At 36.7% G+C, this 19,432-nt stretch overlaps 1 protein-coding gene across 4 annotated transcripts in view; it reads right to left on the bottom strand.

Moving 5' to 3' along the window:
* Window positions 1-19,432, bottom strand: part of snu (ABC-type transporter snustorr) — a 35,586-nt gene that overhangs the window by 4,326 nt on the left and 11,828 nt on the right. The window contains exons 1-5 of one of the 4 annotated variants that reach the window (XM_012489630.3): window positions 16,614-16,790; window positions 16,349-16,434; window positions 3,850-4,077; window positions 2,172-2,486; window positions 1,952-2,059 (exon numbers count right to left, since the gene is read on the bottom strand). In XM_012489630.3, coding sequence (XP_012345084.1) covers window positions 1,952-2,059; window positions 2,172-2,486; window positions 3,850-4,031 — 605 coding nt within the window. In that variant the 5' untranslated portion in view covers window positions 4,032-4,077; window positions 16,349-16,434; window positions 16,614-16,790. The other 3 variants (XM_086917919.1, XM_012489628.3, XM_003696043.4) reach the window with 3 other exon arrangements.

Here is a 19,432-nt window from a genome sequence, read left to right as displayed (position 1 = left end):
ATATATTATAAAAAAAAAAAGATCATTGATTTTAAGAATGGCATTTGAAGATTTTAAACCAATTTCTACGAATATCTATTCTTTTGTCCATAAAATTCTTTTATGAATTTCAATTATTTTCTTAATATATTTGAATATTTATTTTAAGAATATTGAAAAGTATTTTGATACGATTCAAAATCATTATCTTTCATGCTCTTTTTTTAGAAGAATTTTAATATCTAACAAGGAAAATTAATTGTTCGATTAGTTAAGCTACATTCTATGAGAAATGCCGGAAGCGGAGGATCATTAAACACGGACGCCTGAATTTCGAGAAATTGGCATGTTTTAAATACCGATGATCGCGAGTATTCACTGTGATCCAAGGAAGTTTATTCGCTTTACAGCAGTCATAATTGCCTCTCCAACTTTCTAGCGGCTAATTAACTCTCTTTGTCGTTTGTCGTTCTTTTTAAAAAAGGAACGGATGTTACTATCGGAGGATCTGATTAATACAAATGTTTACAGAGCAGTTGAGAGTCTTAATTTTTAAACGAGATATCTAACTTGAATAGAATGTGGAAGGTTTACGAGAATTTTGATTGAACCTTGAATTTTCTGAAAGAATTTCAGAGCAAAAAGGATGATAAATTGGTGCAAGGAAATTTTAAGTTTACTTTTTATCTTGAATACATTATTTAGAAATTTTCAATACTAGTAAAAAAAATTCTATCAAAGAGATTTCAATTACGATTCAATTTTCCCGTTTATCTAACAAATTATCAGCGTCGTTTTTACATTGAACATTGAACACAGGCTAAAATTTTCTAGAACACAAAGGACTCGAGATAAATTGAGGTAATGTTTATCAAGGTTTATCTTAATTAGAGGATGATAAACGTTTTCATCCTTATTTAATTCTAAAATAAAACTCATTGTGAATCAGTTCTCACAATTTCGTAATAATTTACAATCTAGGAAATCTACAATCTAATTCAAGGAAATGTTATTCAAGAAAAATTTATCGAGCGTCGTATACAATATCTCAATGTGAATATAAATTCAATCATTTTCACGCGAATTGATTTTATCCATTATTTTTAGTTATGATAATTGGAAAGCAATCTGACACATCTGATATTTCATAACGCAAATGATAACGTTTTCGGTCTCAGCGAAACCGTTTCTCTACTTTTTAATGTCTTTTTTTGAACTCTTTTATTGCCAATGACTTGTTGGCGGACCATGAAACATCGTGAATTTTTCTTCATCGAGAATCCATTGAGTGCAAAGAAGTGAAAAGCGCAAATCCATTATTCGATACAAGCGTAATTAAGGATAATCTTCGTTTATATGTTCCAATCGAGTTAGGAAATGTGCGTTGTTTAAAGACGTTTTAGAACGTCCGTTTAAGAAAATTGCATGGGAATTCCATTCCAGAGAGCAGGCGTTAATTTTTCCAGTTTGGTTAGAAACAAAAGATCGTTCAGAGTTTGCGTTCAGTCACCTTTACTCTTAATTTTTCTCTCTTCTTTTTAAGCTTGGTAAATGATACTTTCACTTAAAAGTGAATCTCAAAAGCACGATGTATCCTGCAACATTCATTTTTTACGCGCTACTTATTTTTGTTATTCGATTTTTTACGAGGATAAAACTTTCCGAATTTAAAGGAAGATCTTTGACCTCGTGTGTGTATTTTTAGAGAGTTTCAACAGATTAGCTCAAAATATTTTGAATGAATATTGGCGAAAAATATTGAGGAAAAAGAAAAAAATGAATAATTTATCAGATTAAAATATACAAAAAATATTCGCTTGATAACGTTGAATAATCATTAGAACCAATTTCTCAAAAGTGAATATTTTTAGATAGACGATTTTGAATCTACTAAAAAGTATGGACAACGGCAAATGTATTTCAAACAATGACTCCTCTACTTTCGATATACCCACTCTCCACGCCATCTTACCTTTGTCGCAAAAGAGGATCCACACCCACTGTTGGCTCATCGAGAATCAACAATTCTGGATCGTGCATCAGAGCAACGGCGAACGATACTCGTCGCTGTTGGCCACCGCTGCAATCGAAAAAGATAATAATTTCATTATTAACGAACGGGGAAAGTTGTACGATTTTCTTTCCATTTCCATTTCAACGAAAATATATATATCTATTGAAATTAATATTACCTAAGATTCTTCACTAATCGATTCTGACTGGGTAGATCGAGGAATTTTAACAGGAATTGAAGTCTTTCCATGATTTCGGCGGTGTCCATTTCGAAGATCCACCCGAAATATATCATGGTCTCCTTTATACTGAATTCTCCGTAGAGGGCGATTTCCTGCGGCATGTAACCGACCCTCCTTCCGGGAACTCCGGATCCTTTGGTTCCTGGCTTGCCACCGAGTACCCAGATCTCGCCGGCGTTCAATTTCCTTCGACCAACGATGCACGAGAGCAGGGTGGTTTTACCGCAACCGCTGGCACCAAGAAGCCCGTAACTAATTCAGAGGAAAAGATCAGTGAGAGAACGTGTTGTAATCGTAAGTATCGAGAGGAAAAAAAAAAAAAAACAACGATCGAACCGCGGAATTGAATTCGCGATTTCCGATCAGGAGCCGTAATCATTTCTCGTGGTTATTGCTTACAGGTATTTCTCAAGAAATCAAGTAACTGAGAAAACTATCGAATTACCGTATGAATTCATTTCAATTTCGATTAGAATTCTACGAATAATCGTGACTTATTAATCCTTAGATTTCTAAGATCAATGCACAACGGCGACCAATCGTTTCGCGTTCCTCTGTTCGTTATTTCGAATCGTCCGAGTATTCGGGCATGTTCGGGAAAGATCGGACAGACTCGGGCGGATATCGAAAAGCATTGGTTAACACGATATTTTCGTGTATACGTCCGTGCCTATCCAAATGTTTCGAGCATATTTGCCCTATCGTCTGCATTTTTCCCCATTTAAAATCGCGGGACCGATGATTTCCTGTGCAATCGTAATCGCGCGATCGCGCGCGAATTACGTACTCCCTTGGCATAAAATTCGATGTTCGTAATAGTAATCGACATAATGGGCCGCGTGCGTAATAAAATTACACAACGGGGGGATAACGGTGTTTCGCGAATTCCTATTACCCCGGAAATTTTGAACTCGAACGAGTAGAAACCGCCGCGTTTCCGTATATATAGAAATGGGAATACTCGCTCGAGCGGAACCGATTCCACGGTGAATCGCGCGTAACAGAATACGGTTGTTCGGTTGGAGAAGCGTAGAAATATTGGCCAGAGATCGCCGTCACGTTCGGTTGATCCCTCTTTACCCGTTGCTTTCTAAGAAAGCCGCCTTTCGTTTAAGCCCTAAGCGATTTATTATTCTTCGCCGTTTAAACTCGTATCTCCCGTACGAAACAGCTATAATCTATTCTATTCGCTTTGTAAAATTAATCGATAACTATCTACTACAGATTTATAAGTTTCATAGGAAGTACTTAGAACTGATTTCATCAGAATGGAATAATTAACGTAAGTCAAGGATTACCAGTTTCAGATCTTTTTTTTTTTTTTTTTTTTGTTTATAACAGATAAATAATTCAATCTTGCGTCAAATAAATAATGAACTACGATTAACTTTTTATATAATTTATATATAATCTTATTACGAATAAGAATAATTCTTTATCCGTATAATCTCCATTCCCTTGGACGAGCTTTCACCGAGAATTCTAATCGATAATCACGAAAAGACGGATCATCTTATTGTTCCGCTGAAATTATTACAAGATATAATATAACGGCGAAAGTTACAGATAGGTTAGACAGATAGATTCGAAGTAGATTTTCGATAAAGATACTCACATGGATCCTTTAGCCACGGTCATGTTAAGGTTTTGAAGAATGTGGTTCGGGTTTCTCGAGCTTCCATAAGTTTTGAACGCGTTCCTCACGCAAACCGCCTGTTGCCGATTCCACGCGGTGTTGTTCAATCCTGGTGTTACCGAGCTCGGTATGTTCAAGGATGTTTCCGAATTGTTCTGCATGATGTTGCCACTCGCCAGATTACAGTCACTTCTTACGGTCTCGTCGCTGGGAAGAAAAGAAAACCATTTCACGTAATCGTTTTGACTTGTAAATATACATTTTGATACATTTTTTTATCGCGTTAGAAGCGGTCGGAGTGCGCAAGAAAGCACGCAAACCAGCGTGAAAAAAAGTATGCGTGTTAAAGGCTGCAGTGCGCCAATCGAAGCGCTCGTGACGCAAAACAAGCTAATTGAGAATAATAAATGAAACACCGAATTGTTAGCTTATGCGGTGACGTTCATTTCTCGATTTCCGAGTAAATTACTGTACAAGGGTCCAAAGTTTCTCGAAGACTTTTTTTTTTTTTTGCACGATTTCCATTCAACTTCGAGTTTCCATGAATTTTCGTGGACACGTCTAAAAGGATGATAATTGGAAACCGATTCGAAAAGATGGAAAATATTGATCCAAATATCGAACCAGCGACGATTACGAAAAATTTTGAGTCGATTTGCAATCGAGTCACGAACGAAACAGGGTCGAGTCACGGTCAAGTAAGAAAGACGCTACTTTGAACTACTTTTGATTTAACGGATCGTCCATTTTCGTTCGATCGTGCACAAAACGAGTCGACGCTCGTTCGTGAGAATAATGAAGCGGTAAGAAAAATCTCGAAAAATCGAGAAGAATCTTTTACAGTTATCCTTATATAGAGGCGAATTATTGGTGAGTCATCTCACTCGTATGCACTTTGATCCCTCGTCGAATTTTATATATATATATATATATTCATAACAAATATTCTTTCTTTTTTAGGTTCGAGATCGGATAAATATTTTTCTCGTAACGAAATGTTAGATCAGAGATAATTTGACGTTTCATTATTAACATTATTATTATTATTTGCTACTGCACATCACGTAATACTACTACTACCCAATTTCTACAATTCTACGCTTTGCTTTTCATGAAAATTTTTACATAAGAAACTATGTAAAACTATTTTACATAAGAATGATTACGCTTACGATTATGCCTCGTTACATTATTTTTATTTGCAATACTTTTTTGTAACATAACGCGCCAATCTTGTAACGCGACGAGAGAATATCTAGCGGATATCGAGAGACGAATCGTCACGATCGGTTTGAAACACGATTGGAGCGAGAAATAAAGAGGCAGAGGCTGGCTAGGCCCTAAAATCAAAGCCTCGGATAGGTTGCGTGCGTGGCGACGGACTTCGTCCAGCTAGGATCGTTTAGAAAGAGGGAACGTGGTTGCTTACGTAAGAAAACGGCTTTCTTTTCGCTCGCCGGTTCATTGGGCAACGCGTATCGACGTATCTGTTCACCGGTCGGTTGAGGCCGATATTACGCCGTTTGCACCGGCGAAAAGCGCGTACAACCACTCGTTTTCGAAGAAATATAACGCTGGTCCAAGGCCGTGCAAAAATATTTTTCCACCGCTCACTGTTTCCTCTCGATTTCGATGATTCCATGCAAATTCGACATCTTCGCCAGTTATATTAATAGACACGTTTTTCTTGATCGACGCACCGATCAATAAATTCAATTTTACGAGAAACAGTATTCCTTTCTTCACAAAAATAGAAACAAGTTGAAGAATATTCGCCGTTGGAAGAAAACTTGTGAAATTTCTTGACCGTTCATGATGGATGCAAGAACATAATCGATTCATCGTATTTATATTATTATTATGGAAACGAACGTAATATTGCTTGCACGCATGATGCACGTAAACAAACGTTCTACGTACGGGAGGAGATCACGAAGAAGAAAAGAGAATTTGTTTTGGTCGCGCAAATATTTACGATCGAGGAATAATGAAGCAAAATGGCAGCATCGCATTATATAAGGAGATTCAATGGCGGGCCACGTCTAAGACATCGTCGAAAAGCGATACGGATCGGGGGGGGAGGGGAAAGGTCAGCCCGTTTGAATCGCGAATAAATCTCCTCGAAGCGGTTTCCTCTGTTGTCGCGAATCTATCCGACTCCCGGCATGGTTAAATTACGGGAGACAGTGCGCGCTCGTAGTATGCACGTGTCTCTACTAAATGAGGAAAAGCCAACAAACCGTGTTTCGTAACGTTTCGAGCGAGCAGATATCGGAAGAAAGCAACCGTCGTCGAAGACGTTTTGCCTCTCTGTGCTTCTTCTCTCGTGGCAGCTCTCCGCGATCGTCCACGATTGCCAGAAGCGGCTGGAGAAGCGAATTATTGTTGCAACTGTTGCTCGATTTATCCGGCATTCCATCGAATCGTGCAATATAACTTCCCTTTCTACCTCGTCTACCCAACTATGATCGATTGCGAGAGGACGTTGGAAGAAAGCAAATACGCTGCGAGGATGTTCTCAGCAGCGTGTCGTTCATTATGACGAATGATAATTTAATCGTTTGCACTCGTGAAACCAGTTGTACTACACTCCCACGACCTTAATATATCATTATCCATATCACGGTTTATTATCTGTCTGTCGTGTACGAGAAAAGAAATAGCGAGATAAGAAATTGCAAAAAATTAAAAGATGTGAAAGTAATGTGAAGAAAAAGGAAGGATATCCTGTGGAGCAAGGATTCGGCCTCGAATCCTGAATTACTGGATAATCTGGATTCGAGCTTGTGTTCTCTTTTCCTCTCTCTTTTAAAATTCAAATACAGACAAAAAAAAAAATAAGATCCATGCGAATTTATGATTTATAATTTAACTTGCGAAACTTGCACGTTCGACGACGACGAATATCGGATACGATAGCAGGATGAAATGAAACAGTTAACGTGAAATTGGAGAGATTGTAGGAATTTAGAAATTCGAAGAAAAAAGAAAGAAAGACTCTAGGATCGAATATTCGGTCGAAATTATCATCGAGTCGCTTCTTCCCGTGCAAATTTCGTGGATAATTTGACCCGCGTGCGATTCCGTTCCAAATTATCGTAGCATTTTCAAATGTCGAGACGTCGAGATGCAACTTTATTATCCTCCATTACGGGGCTCGGTTGTAATCGTACACAGGTACACGGTCGAGCGCTTTCGACATTTCACGTAACTTCCTTCGAGACGAGGGGAAGTCGACTTATCGAGAGAACAGTTATCGACTCGTGTACAGAGCGTACACGTTCAGATACGTGTAACAATTTGAAGCACGGTAACGCATTGCACATATATATATACAGCCGCGTGATAATTAGCGGGAAGAGTAACGCGGCTCTCTCATAAATTAAATAGAAAGGGGAAAATGTTTATGCGGATGAAGAAGAAGAAGAAGAAGAAGAAGAAGAAGAAGAAAAAATATTACTCCGTGACGTAAAGAAATTTACAACGCGTTGTTATTCAATTTCTACGCAAAGGATTAAGCAACGCGATAAGCATCGAACCTTCTGCTAATTTTATTCTTGCCTCAATGTGTTTCGACGTATTCCTCGATTACGAACCTCGTTCGGAATTTCAATGAGCATCACGCGATAAATTTCACTTCGTCCAATGATTAATACTTTAATTTTGAGATTGAATTACGGCGAAGGATGGACGAAAATGGTTGAGTTTTTTCTTTCTTTCTTTCTTTTTTTTTTTTTTTTTTTTTTTCCCGGAGGAAACAACATTTTTCGTGACGGGCTGTACGTGATAATCGGACACGCGAGTAGATAATGACAGTGTATAGTCAGACGGAGGCAGCCTGAATTAATTTACGATTAGATTACTTTAATCTCTTGTCGTTTTCGAGGTGACGAGTGTCACTGTCTCGTCACGGGAAGCGACGGGTAAAATTTTCGAGTTAAGAGTAAAAACTTACTTCGATAATTTCGCTCGAATAATTTATCATTTAAAGCGTTGGATAATCGTAGTTAATTGTGGGTCGAAATGGAGGGACGAACATAATATATACGAATAAAAAATATCGTTCGAGGATTTTAAATAAATTGTTATTATTTAACGTAACTTTATTCGAAATTTTAATTAATTTTTCGGCCTTTCTGCGTCACGGGCATTCTTCTTATCTTCGAATAAACATATATTATTATGCGCAAGTTTGAAATGGATTCAGTGGGAAATAGACGTGTTAATTAAATTAGTATTAATTTCGAATAACATTAATTTCGAACTAATATATAATGATCGATAAATTAAATTATTCAAGCCAATCTTGTTATCTTGTCTTTTAAAAAAGATAACAAGAAACGCATATTGCTTTTATTTACAATTTCTAAAGAAGAATATTCGATTGATTCCGTTTAGTTGATAAAAAATTATCGGACGATCGTTGGAGGAAGTGGAGGGTGTCGAAGAAATACGATCGATGCAGGTGATCGTGCTTAGTATTCGAAAATCGAATAGAGATGTCCCAGGTTGAGGAACGGCGGTGTAATTACGCAAGCCAGCATTCCAGAGGACGACGTACCCCGAGGACGGGTGTGGAAAGACCTGGCCACGTGAGTCTTCGTGTTCTGGGCCATGGTCGACAAATGGTCTCGATTTTGTACTCCTCCCATCGATATGCTTTCTCGACTCCCGATTCTATTTCTCTTATCTCGATGCAGTTATGATGAAACGAAGGTGAAGATTCAGACACGATTTCATGTATCAAATTTTTAGATAAAATTAATCCAAGATGTTGTTACAGGATCCTTCCTTTCTTTTTTCTTTTTTTCTTTTTTTTTTTAATAGAAGAAAAATAATATAAATAGATAGATCGTTAATTATACGTGATTCCTAAGTGATTAAAACAATTCTAATAATATTATCGCGCGGTCAGTCAGCCGCGTTCATAATTGCATTCGTTATGTTCTTTCAAAGATACGATCTGATCGATAATTAAATTAACAGGGACAAATCAATTGTATCCATAAATTTGTATACAATTTTATTTCCCTTTCTCGTTAGATCTCGCCTCTCTTCCCAATTTTCTTCAACTCAACGGCGATGACCATCGGCGAGTCGGAATTCCATTTCGAAAGTATTTCGAATCGGATATATCGATCACTTTCCATAAAATCTTATGACGATTGCATCAAACGTCATATTATGAATTTTAAACGGATTATTGGAAATATAATCACGATTTTGGAAAAGAATCTCGCCACCACTCCCCTTTTCTATTAGCTATCGGGAAAATTGCCGAGTAAAAATAGTAGCAATTGATGACCGAGTCGTTTTGTTTCTTCCACACCCTCGTTTCTTCGATAGAGAGTAAATTGATTGTGAATAATTTCTAGATATTTTTTTTTTTTTTTTTTTTTTTTACTTTCTAAAAATAACCGTATTAAATAAAGCCGATTATACACGTATCAAAATCATAATGGGTCAACGGATATCGAATGATTCGATTTACGTAAGAAGGAAGATCGTTAAGCTCCAATGATCTCACAATCGATGCGTTAAATCTACGCGAAAGAAAGCAGCGTGTCGCCTGACACAGTGATTGAAACTAGGATTTTTTTTGCTTGGTGTTAAACACTTGCCATTAACACTTTCACGCTCCTTAACTTCTTTTAAATCTTTTATTCTCGTCGAGTTTTGTTTACGCCAATTAGAATGGGCGGTTAGAAATTATTTATATAAAAAAACTTGAGACTAAGATTCTTACCTTGTTAAAATCAACACACAATTCTTCCCCGTTAAAAGGAAGAGGAAACAAAAGGAACAATGAGAAGAATTTTTTTTTTTTTTTTTTCAACAACGAAACGAGACAGTTTGAAGCAATGGAAAATTAAAAAGATTATATTTACGTACACGATATAAAATCAATGGATGAAATCAGAAAAGAAAAAGAAAAAAATCTAAAAACGATAGGAAGAAAAAACTATTGTTCCTCGTAATCACGAAGAAGTTTTCAAAAAGTTTTTTTTTAAAATAATCCGCGCGCACTTGATTTCCAACCATATTAACCGACACACGGGCCGTGTATCTCTTCAACCATTCACTTTCATCCAGTCACGATCGTGAACGCGTCGAATGCAATGTTAGTTATCTAAGTCAACGTAAACACGTACGCGTCTGGCTACACGCGCGGATTATCGATTGTCGCGCGACAATTTTGAGACGACATTCAAGCACGTACGTTCGATATACGCATAGATCGACCTTCTACGCCAACGCTTCGAAACTCCTAATAAACTCCTCCTCGCTTACAAACACAACCCCTTTCTCGTCCTTTTTCATTTCTTTTCTTTTCTTTTCGACGAGCTCGTCCTTCACCTTGATTCGATTTCGAGCTGAAATCGACGACCCGATTGGTCGTCGACGCCGATCCCGAGCGTGACTTTCATGACGATTGCCGTGTCTCGAATGGACGTCTCGGGCCTCGTTAAGTTATGACCTTCGTCGCTTCTTTTTTCTTTTTTTTCGCAACTGATTCTCCCTCTGATCGGGTTCAATTTTCGTCTTATGCAACCGATCGTTTCCGTGCGTATACCGAGAAGGATGTTTCAACGAGCGTGGGGAATGGCTGGAAGGGAGAAGAGACTTTGATCGATGACGCTTTCTGAAAATTTGAAAAGCAAAATTAGAGGTGGGATTGGAAAAGAGAAAGGCCGAGTATTCGTATCAAGTAAGTAACGATATTTGTTATCGACCGACGAGATAAAAAAATATGGAAAAATATGGATATGATGAGGAAGATTTTGAAGAAAATTTTAGGCGCAGAGATTTGATGATCCAGCGAAGATCGGAAGAAGAATAAAGCGAGAAGGTCAAATGTTTCCGATGGAATATTCTCGTGACAATGAATAAAAATGAAAGCGAGGGATGACGTGGATGATGATGTCGTTCGACAAAGATAGGCGAAATGATAAGCAAGAATTTTGGATCGTAAAAGAAGAAAGTGAAGTGAATTAGGTCGTCGTTTCCAAGATGTTTCAAATTAAAATTTAATTTTATTCGCAGCCAAATACCCACCGTGTTATTTCTTATATTTTGGCAATTTTTTAAGCCGAAGAATTTGTCCTGTTTTTAGCAAACCGTGCGTGTGTAGAATATTTTTTGCTTAGTGTTACACAACACTATTTTTTTATATAACCTTGTCCACGTACGACATGTTCGACGAGCAAACATGTTTTTATCCGAGTTTTTCTCGTCTCTATAAGTATGTAACAAAACGCGTGTATCGTACAAGAAAGTCGAGATATTACGTAGCGAGTTAGTCGCGACGAAAGTTCGACTTCCTTTATAAACCTGTACATTTATTCCTCGACGATCAGCTGTACTTTGACCCTGATTCCCACCCTCCTTTTCGATCAAACGAAATCGAACATTGCCTGATTTAAATCAGCCTCTTTGCAATAACTTTCGCTCCATTTTTATCATCTTTCCCATTCCATTAATCGAGTTCCAATCCATGTATCTCGATTAAAATCCTCACGAATTTCGTTTATAAAAAAAAAAAAAAAAAAAAAAAAGAAAAAGAAAAATATGGATCGCCTTACAACACTTGTGCCTTTTCGATGCAACGAGGTATTAATTTATAGAATAAAAAAATCGAGCAACGAGGAAATTTTAAACTTCAAATTTATAAGGAATTGAATTGAAAGCAACCAGGAAGTAAACAAATATTTTTAAAGATCGTGAAGAGATTCTCGAAGAGGAGAGAATCTCGATCTTTGGTTGAAAACAGCAACTCTCGGGTCACAAATTTGCGATGCTAATTCGTCCTCTTGAATATTAATCGCGTCGAGAATTTTTGAATGCTGAATAATAATCGTATAACAATAATATTCATAATATTTGGAAAGATAATAAAGACGATATCTATCTACCTATCATACATCCTCTCTTCGTTTCAAACTTTAACACGTTGCGCTCGTTTCGGTATCTACCACGTATCCCAATACGGCTGTTTCACCGCGAATCTAGCGTGGAATATTTGCACAACGATCTATATATGAGATATTGGTGGAGGGAAACTTTCTTCTTCGAGAAAGCGCGAAAAGAATTGAAGAACGTGAAGTAGCGTGATCGAACGAGCGATCGAAGGGTTGGCGGTTAAATAAAATCCTATGAGTTATCCATGGCGAACGATCTGGCCAACAGCCAGTTGTCCGTAAGAACAACTTCTATCCGATTATGGCGCACAATTGCACTTTAGAACGTGACGATAGCCAGCACCAACTCGTCGATCACCACACGAGTAAATAATCATCGTAATGATTCGATAGATCGTAATGATCGAACCGTGGAATATATTCTGAAGCCGCCTATTAGACTCGCTAATAATCGTTTAATATCGTGTTAATTTAATATCGTTTGACGAAGCGGAGAGAGAGAGAGAGAGAGAGAAGATTATATCGTTAAAAACAATGTTAAATCTATTTAGCGAGATAAATCCTTATGGAGTTTTATAGCGATCTCTTATACGCTTAAAATACATTAAAAGTCACTTTGGAAAATTAAACAGATAAGATTAATGTCGGGTTGGTTGATTTTTTTTTCTTTCTTTTTTACTCGACGAGGTTCATTGACCTTGGATCTTCTTGCGACGACGTGTCGCCACATGTCGCGTGAAAAAAGGGAATATATTACGATTTAAGAAAAAAAAAAAAAAAGAAAAACGTATACGATATACATATAAGAAAGAAAAAAAAAAAAAAGAGAAAATATTTCGTGACTGTGCAGAAAGTAAGTAAATCGTTTAATCTATTTTCGTCGCTCGTTCGAGGGGGAAAGAATGGAAGAGACGTAAATCGTAAATTTCGTAACGAATTATTCGAATATTAAGAAACATTGAACGTTGACTTTGTTATTCGTAATGAAAGCTTACCGTTAACCTAAGGGAATGTTAAGCCGAACCGAAGTGTGTAACCATTTTATGATGACGCTTCGACTTGTTTCTCCGGTAACTGGCCGACATACTTAAAATCGCAGGATTAAGCATTATTTATTATTTATTGTTATTTCGCAGCCTTGCATCCGATTCTAACCTGCGTCCCAACCAAACCAATTGCACGAAAAGTATTAACTTTCATTGTGACGATTTACAACGTCGTTTTCTTGCGTCCGTTCAACTTGCTAATAGCTTTCCGACGAACACCTGCTGGTTCTTAAGAAAAGTTTCATTCCCCGGACAAAGAAAAGGATGAACGCCCGTAAAACGGAGGATATTAGAGAATAAGAAGGGGGAGAATTCGAGATTCCAAGAAGCTTGTTCCACAAAATTTCTTCGCATGAAAAATTGGCGATGGTCAGCAGGCTACGCTTTTTTAAATGTAAAGCGAGGAAACTTTCATCCGCCGAGAAAGGAGATTCGATCTGCTCCTTGGACACGTGTGTATAATGGATTGATAATAGTCGAAACTAAGCCGAGAGAAACTTGGAGGAATTTTCAGTTGGGTGGAAACCGAGTTTCAACGATAGGGATTCGCAAAACGATGTGTATAATATCCGACTCGGAAGGAATCCGAGATAATGGGCTTTGTTCGCGTTTAATGTTACTATTCGAATGCAGCCCACGGGAATGCCTGTCAATTATCGTATGAATATCCGCGTAGGGACTATCCGCTTGGATGGACGAGTTGGAACAACGAGAATCTAATCTCTCATTTTTCTTTCTTTTTTCTTTTTCTACAATCAAATCTGCACCAACCTGCACCAAGATTAATCCCTCTCTCTCTCTCTCTCTCTCTCTCTCTCTCTCTCTCTCTCAATTATCTCGATAATATTAAAAATCGAATCACGCGATCAAAGTCGTACGGTATCGAAGAGACATAAAAAAACACTCTCACTGGTTCGTTGGCACACGGCTGCCGCCGCCACTCGCGACGAGTGACTTCGACGCCCGCACAAAGGCCTACGATTTCACGCGTGACACGAAATCGTCGGATCGAAGCCATCGAATCATAAAAAATATATATAAATTACACGTACAAAGCATTTATACAGGTATATACACGTCTCGATTCCGCTGATCTCTGTGTTTTTTCATTGCGCAATGTCCGTCGTAAAGTCGACGCGATTGCGCAAGCGCGAGCGATGATGATCTTTTTCATCGGGGGGTGGGGGTTACGTTTACGATAACACGAAATTACACAACGGTGGCGCGGTTGCTGCTCGTGTGGACGAACGTGGGCCGAAAGTCAAACGAGCCTCGGCCGTGTGCATATTTTTTTTTTTTTTTTTTTTATACACACGATAGAATATTCAACAACAACCTTCTCTGTCCATTGACTTTTACTCGTGAATCGTTACAGTTGGTACGGCGTGCCGGCTTGCCTCCAGTGTTTGACCACTCGTTTTACTTTCTAGAATCGTTACGGATCGCGACTAATCGTTCTATCGATCGCGCGAAATTCGTTCTCCCGTGGAATCTTTGCCCCGCAGTTGTGAGAGCCGACGGCGCCTCTCCGTTTCACGCTTTTCGTTTTCTCTTCCACTCGATAGAGCCGAGATTTCAGGTCACCCATTTACTCTCGATTTCACGTTCGTCGCGTTCAGTTTTATGAGTTTATATTATACCTAGATAAATAAATTACAGTTAATACTACAGTAGTTTCGAAGAACGAGCTGGAAGATTGAGGGACAATGGGGGTTTAAAGGGATTAAAGGATTTGTCACGTTCGAGGCAAGGAGAAATTTATACAAATTTATGGATGATAATTCTCTTCGCTCGAGGAATTGTTACTTTTGTGTATTTTTTCCTTTGTGTCGTGGAAGAAAGTATCCGATATTTTTTTCATGGAACTTGCTTACTTTGCCTAACTGTGTATTATTTTCTTTCCATGTATATAATTAATCCTTTCTCCGTTAGATATTATCCGGTTGACAAATCAGAGAATATCGTTGCGGTTTTTCTCGTTGATCACACGATTACGAATTTATCTCACGTGCGTTTGTTAGCTATGACCTAACTATAGATTACTAAGGCATTACTTAGAACAAAAGGAAACGCTTTTCGTGTATCTCGAGTTATCACGATTTCGATCGACAGAAATTTAATGACAATCAAATTTCTTCGTTAAAAAAAGAAAGAAAGAAAGAAAGAAAAAAAGAATGCATCGATCGAAAGTGAAATTCGATTTGTCTCGACAGAGATCCATTTCTCTCATCAGAGTAGCAACAGTGACTAGACAGATTGATATACATCTCTGTTTTCTGTTTTTTCCTTCTTTCTTTCTATTCGTATCTTTGTACACAATTTTAACAAGTTTAAAAACGATGTAAACACGATTGCAAAAGAAAAAAATACGCGTGTACAGCATAGAATAAAAGTAAACATCGTTCATTTCCAGAACATTTCCTTTCCGATTTTCGATCGAAAGAAGCGAGAAAATTTAATATTTCACCATTAATAAATTTGTTCATCGAAATTCGTATCGGTCGAAAGTGAAATCCGATTTGCTTCGATGAAGATCCACTTTTCAGACCAGCAACCTCGCGATCAAACACTCGATACAAATATATCTCGAATCTTTTTTCTTCGTACTGTAAATAATATTGTCGATGAGACGCAGAGAAGAAAAAAAAAAAAAAAAAAAGAAAAAATATTAGGAAAATATTTTCTCGGCAAGTTACGCGAGAGCACGATTCGATTTCACTGCGTGTGCATTCCTCGATTGTCAAAATACTGCAATTCCACCTCGCGGCAACTCGCTTTCTATTTCACAAATCTGCGGAAACAGCTGACTCGTTGCGGTAAACAAAATCTCCTGCAGAGATCCAGTTCTCCTTATTAATTGGAGATGATTAGTCGTGGTGATCTAACCCGATCGATCGGAAATAGATCTCTCGGATCGGTTCGATAATAAGTGAACCCGCGGTTTTGCCCGATTGTTTCGACGATTGTGGGGCTTAGAACGCGCACACACGAACCGCTTCTCGCTTTTGTTTTATGCTTGTAATTACGGTGAAAACGGGCGGATCGAATTTCTCACAGTCGAAAGAAAGAAAATAATAATAAAACGGAGAACGTGACGAACGATAATTTCTCAATTGTGGGAAATACAAATTAATTCCGATGGTTTTTCATTCCTTGCCCACGTAACGTAGGAAGATCCGCGATGAATCGAGAAACGGTCGAATTTTTCCACGATTCATAAAAATTCATCTCGCTTGTTGTTGGTTTTTTCCTTTGATCGTCGTTTTCGAATTTTTTTTTTTTTTTTTTATGTTTCTCTAAACTTTTTAAAATAAATTATTACTTAGGAAGAATAAATATGATAAATAAAATAATCGCTGGGTAAAACGTAGATAAATGAAAACATCGATCAAATAAATTTTCAAGGAACGACAATTGTGGAAAGAAATTATCGATGAGAATCCATAATATCGTAACGAATCGTACGCTTTCGATCTTTCGCGTCGTGAAGAAAATCGCATATTACATCCTTACCTTCGAATCAAGTCCCTCGTACTCGAATCCTATTTTCGATGATCACTCGAGGCGTATCCTCCAAGTGTAATCCTGGCCAGAAGTCACTAGGGATTCACAGTTGATCGGTAGCATCAGTCTTCTGATGCGTAAGAGTGTATATATATTTATATATATATATATTTATTTATTTATTTATATATATATAAATATATACGAATCTCGAGAGAAATCGAGAAAAAAGTAGGATGGAAAATTGAAAAAAAAAAAAAAAGAAAAAATTCACCAGCACACAAAACACAGCTATGCACGGAAGGCTAAATCAGACACACAATCGCACCGTGTTCCACACTGGTTCACGATCGTTTGAAATCGTATTTGAGCCGCGTGTCAGCTGAAGAGGAGCTTTGGATACGTAGGAGAGACACCTCGTCCTCTGCGAGTCCTGACGCGAGACTGAACCGGTCAGAAGCGAGTAAAATCGAGTTCGCAACTTAACGAGCTGACCCACGTTCTTCTCTCCCTCTTTCTCGCTCTCTCTTTCTCTCTCTCTCGAGCTTACCTCCACTCCACCTATATCCAATCATGCTTCGTCTTCGTTCGACCAACCGGCTTTCTTTCTTTCGTTCACCTTCCCTCCACCTGTCGTCCTTCGTCCACAGTCCCTCGTTCACGTTATTACCGATGGAATTTCTGATCACCTTCGCCCCTTTCTCGATTTCCTTCCATTTTGCCAATTTTAAGGACGAGGCAACGTCACCAATGTCGAGTTATTTTCATCGTATGAACGTTTGATGAAAACTTTTGAATGAAAATCAGCGAATCAACCGTTTCCTCGATCCATTATTATTCGTACGTTTCGATTTCGTACATGTTGATTTTATCAATAAACGATGGAATCCAATTCATTTCTATCGAATATTTCATGCTTTCTAGATAAAAATCAATGCACTGACCGATTTCTAATCAAACTCCGCTAACTCTTTTCCGCTAGTCTCCTGGATTTTTTCGACCACGACGTGTTTACCAATCTTGCGTTTCGTTTGCCAATTTTTGACGAATCACGGTGTGTCGAATCATTTTCTATCGAGAGTTTGTTTTTCTGGATAAAAATCAATACATTGGTGATTTCTGACTTCACCTCGTCTCAGTTCGTTAAATTGTTTCTTTTTTTAACGAAACAAGCGTTTGCCAATTTTACATTTCCGTAATAAATTGAATATTTTTCCATTTTATTTACAAAGATTGGTTCGGCCAATTTTGGATTTACATAAACGATGCATCGAATTTTTTTTTTTAATAAAAAGTTTTTTCCAGACAAAAATCAGTATCTTGTATTTTTCATAAATCCAGTATTTCATAAATTTTCTATCCAGTATTTTAAAATTGTATCGTTAACAAATTATCTTATTTTTCGTTTTATATATTGTTTCAAGAAATATATTCTCAAAAGAATAGGAATAAACTCGATAATAGGCTCGATAATCGTAATAATTAATTATTAAAGTATTATTTTTAATAAAAAAGAAAAAAAATGGCCGAGTGAACGTTGGATCAGATGTGTTCATAGCCCAAAAATAACTAAATTGAATAGATACTTTATTGTTAAACGCTCATCGTTTCAAAATTTTTTCAAGGAATCATAATAGAATAAAATATTGGTGAAAAATCTAAAAATTTTAATAAATTCCGATAAATTGCACGATTCTAAACTCTTGAGAATCTTTTAAATTTCTTTGATCGAGTTTAGCAATGTATAAAAAAAACAAAAAAAAAAAAAAAAAAAAAGAAAAAAAAGGAAAAAAAAGAAAAAAAAAGTCAATTTAAATAGATTATTTATGTAAATTTAGATCATATTTGTCACTGATTAATTCTGGATCTTTAAAAACGAGCGTCATCAGGGGAGAGGGGAATTGAGAACAATTTTTCATGCAAAACATTTCCACGTGTCAGTGCGTATAAGAGTCCAGCCAAGATACGGAAACATCTACGGCCACGTAATGAACAAAGACACGCAGTAAAGAGTCTGAAAGATTATACTTGCAAAATCTTCGATGATTCTTTACTGCGTTCTATTCGTGCGCTTTCAGCGATTTCAAGCTCTTTTTGTTTCATGAGCCATGAACGAAACGCATTTTGAAAAACATTCTATCACCTGGCAACGATTGCTATAACCCTTTTAAACAATTCTAAATCTCTGTTTATATATATATGATTAAATGGCGAGCTGTCACACTTATCATTTTTATTTGATTTGTGAAATTTACCATGGTTTATCTATTAAGTGGAAAAAAAAAAAAAAAAAAAAAAGAAATATTCATTATTATTTTGAATGAGATAATATTGAACGTTTGTTAGGTAAATGACACCATAATTCAAAAATTATAATTTTAAAACACTTCGAATTGTAATTTGAATTGTAGTATAAGAATATATCATATCGTAAAGTGAGAAATTCATAGTTTGGAAATTTACTTACAAAATTCTAGGAATGAGTATTGACAAAGTGACACTACATATGTATATATATATATATACATATATAAAAATGAAGTTGTAGAATGGAACACGTTCGAGTGGTGTAATTAATTAATCGATTTTTTTGTTGTTGTTGTTGTGACACATCGATCGTTCTAGCACAACGATTTTTAAAACATACTCGTGTTTTACAGTTTATACGCGAATTAACATTCACGAAGGCATTTATTTCTTTTTTATTTATTTTCTTTATTGTAGATGACTATGCAAAAATATACGAGGGTCGACAAAAAATTGTCGACGGATTTTATACTCAGGTAAACTACTGCAACTATAAACTGTGTAAATTATAATTTAGCGTTTCCTATCGCGTTTTCTAGGATTTTAGTTTCCAATGGAAAATTTATTTATATTTATAATATAAATTATTATTATCTATCTAGCGGTTCCTATTATTATTATTTATTTAGCGTTCCTAGAATTTTAGTTTTCAAAAATTAATTTATTTTTTTTTTTTATATATAATATACGTTAAATTATTATTTATTTATAATTATTTTTGTCTATCTATAATTATACCATTATTATTATCTAGAATGTAACAAAAAATTTCTTTCTGAAGTTACG

The sequence above is a fragment of the Apis florea genome, unplaced genomic scaffold (genome assembly GCF_048593485.1).
Source record: "Apis florea isolate Af1SG1 unplaced genomic scaffold, ASM4859348v1 contig_2272_pilon, whole genome shotgun sequence".
Lineage (NCBI taxonomy): Eukaryota > Metazoa > Arthropoda > Insecta > Hymenoptera > Apidae > Apis > Apis florea.
This window is presented reverse-complemented; position numbering and strand designations above follow the sequence as displayed.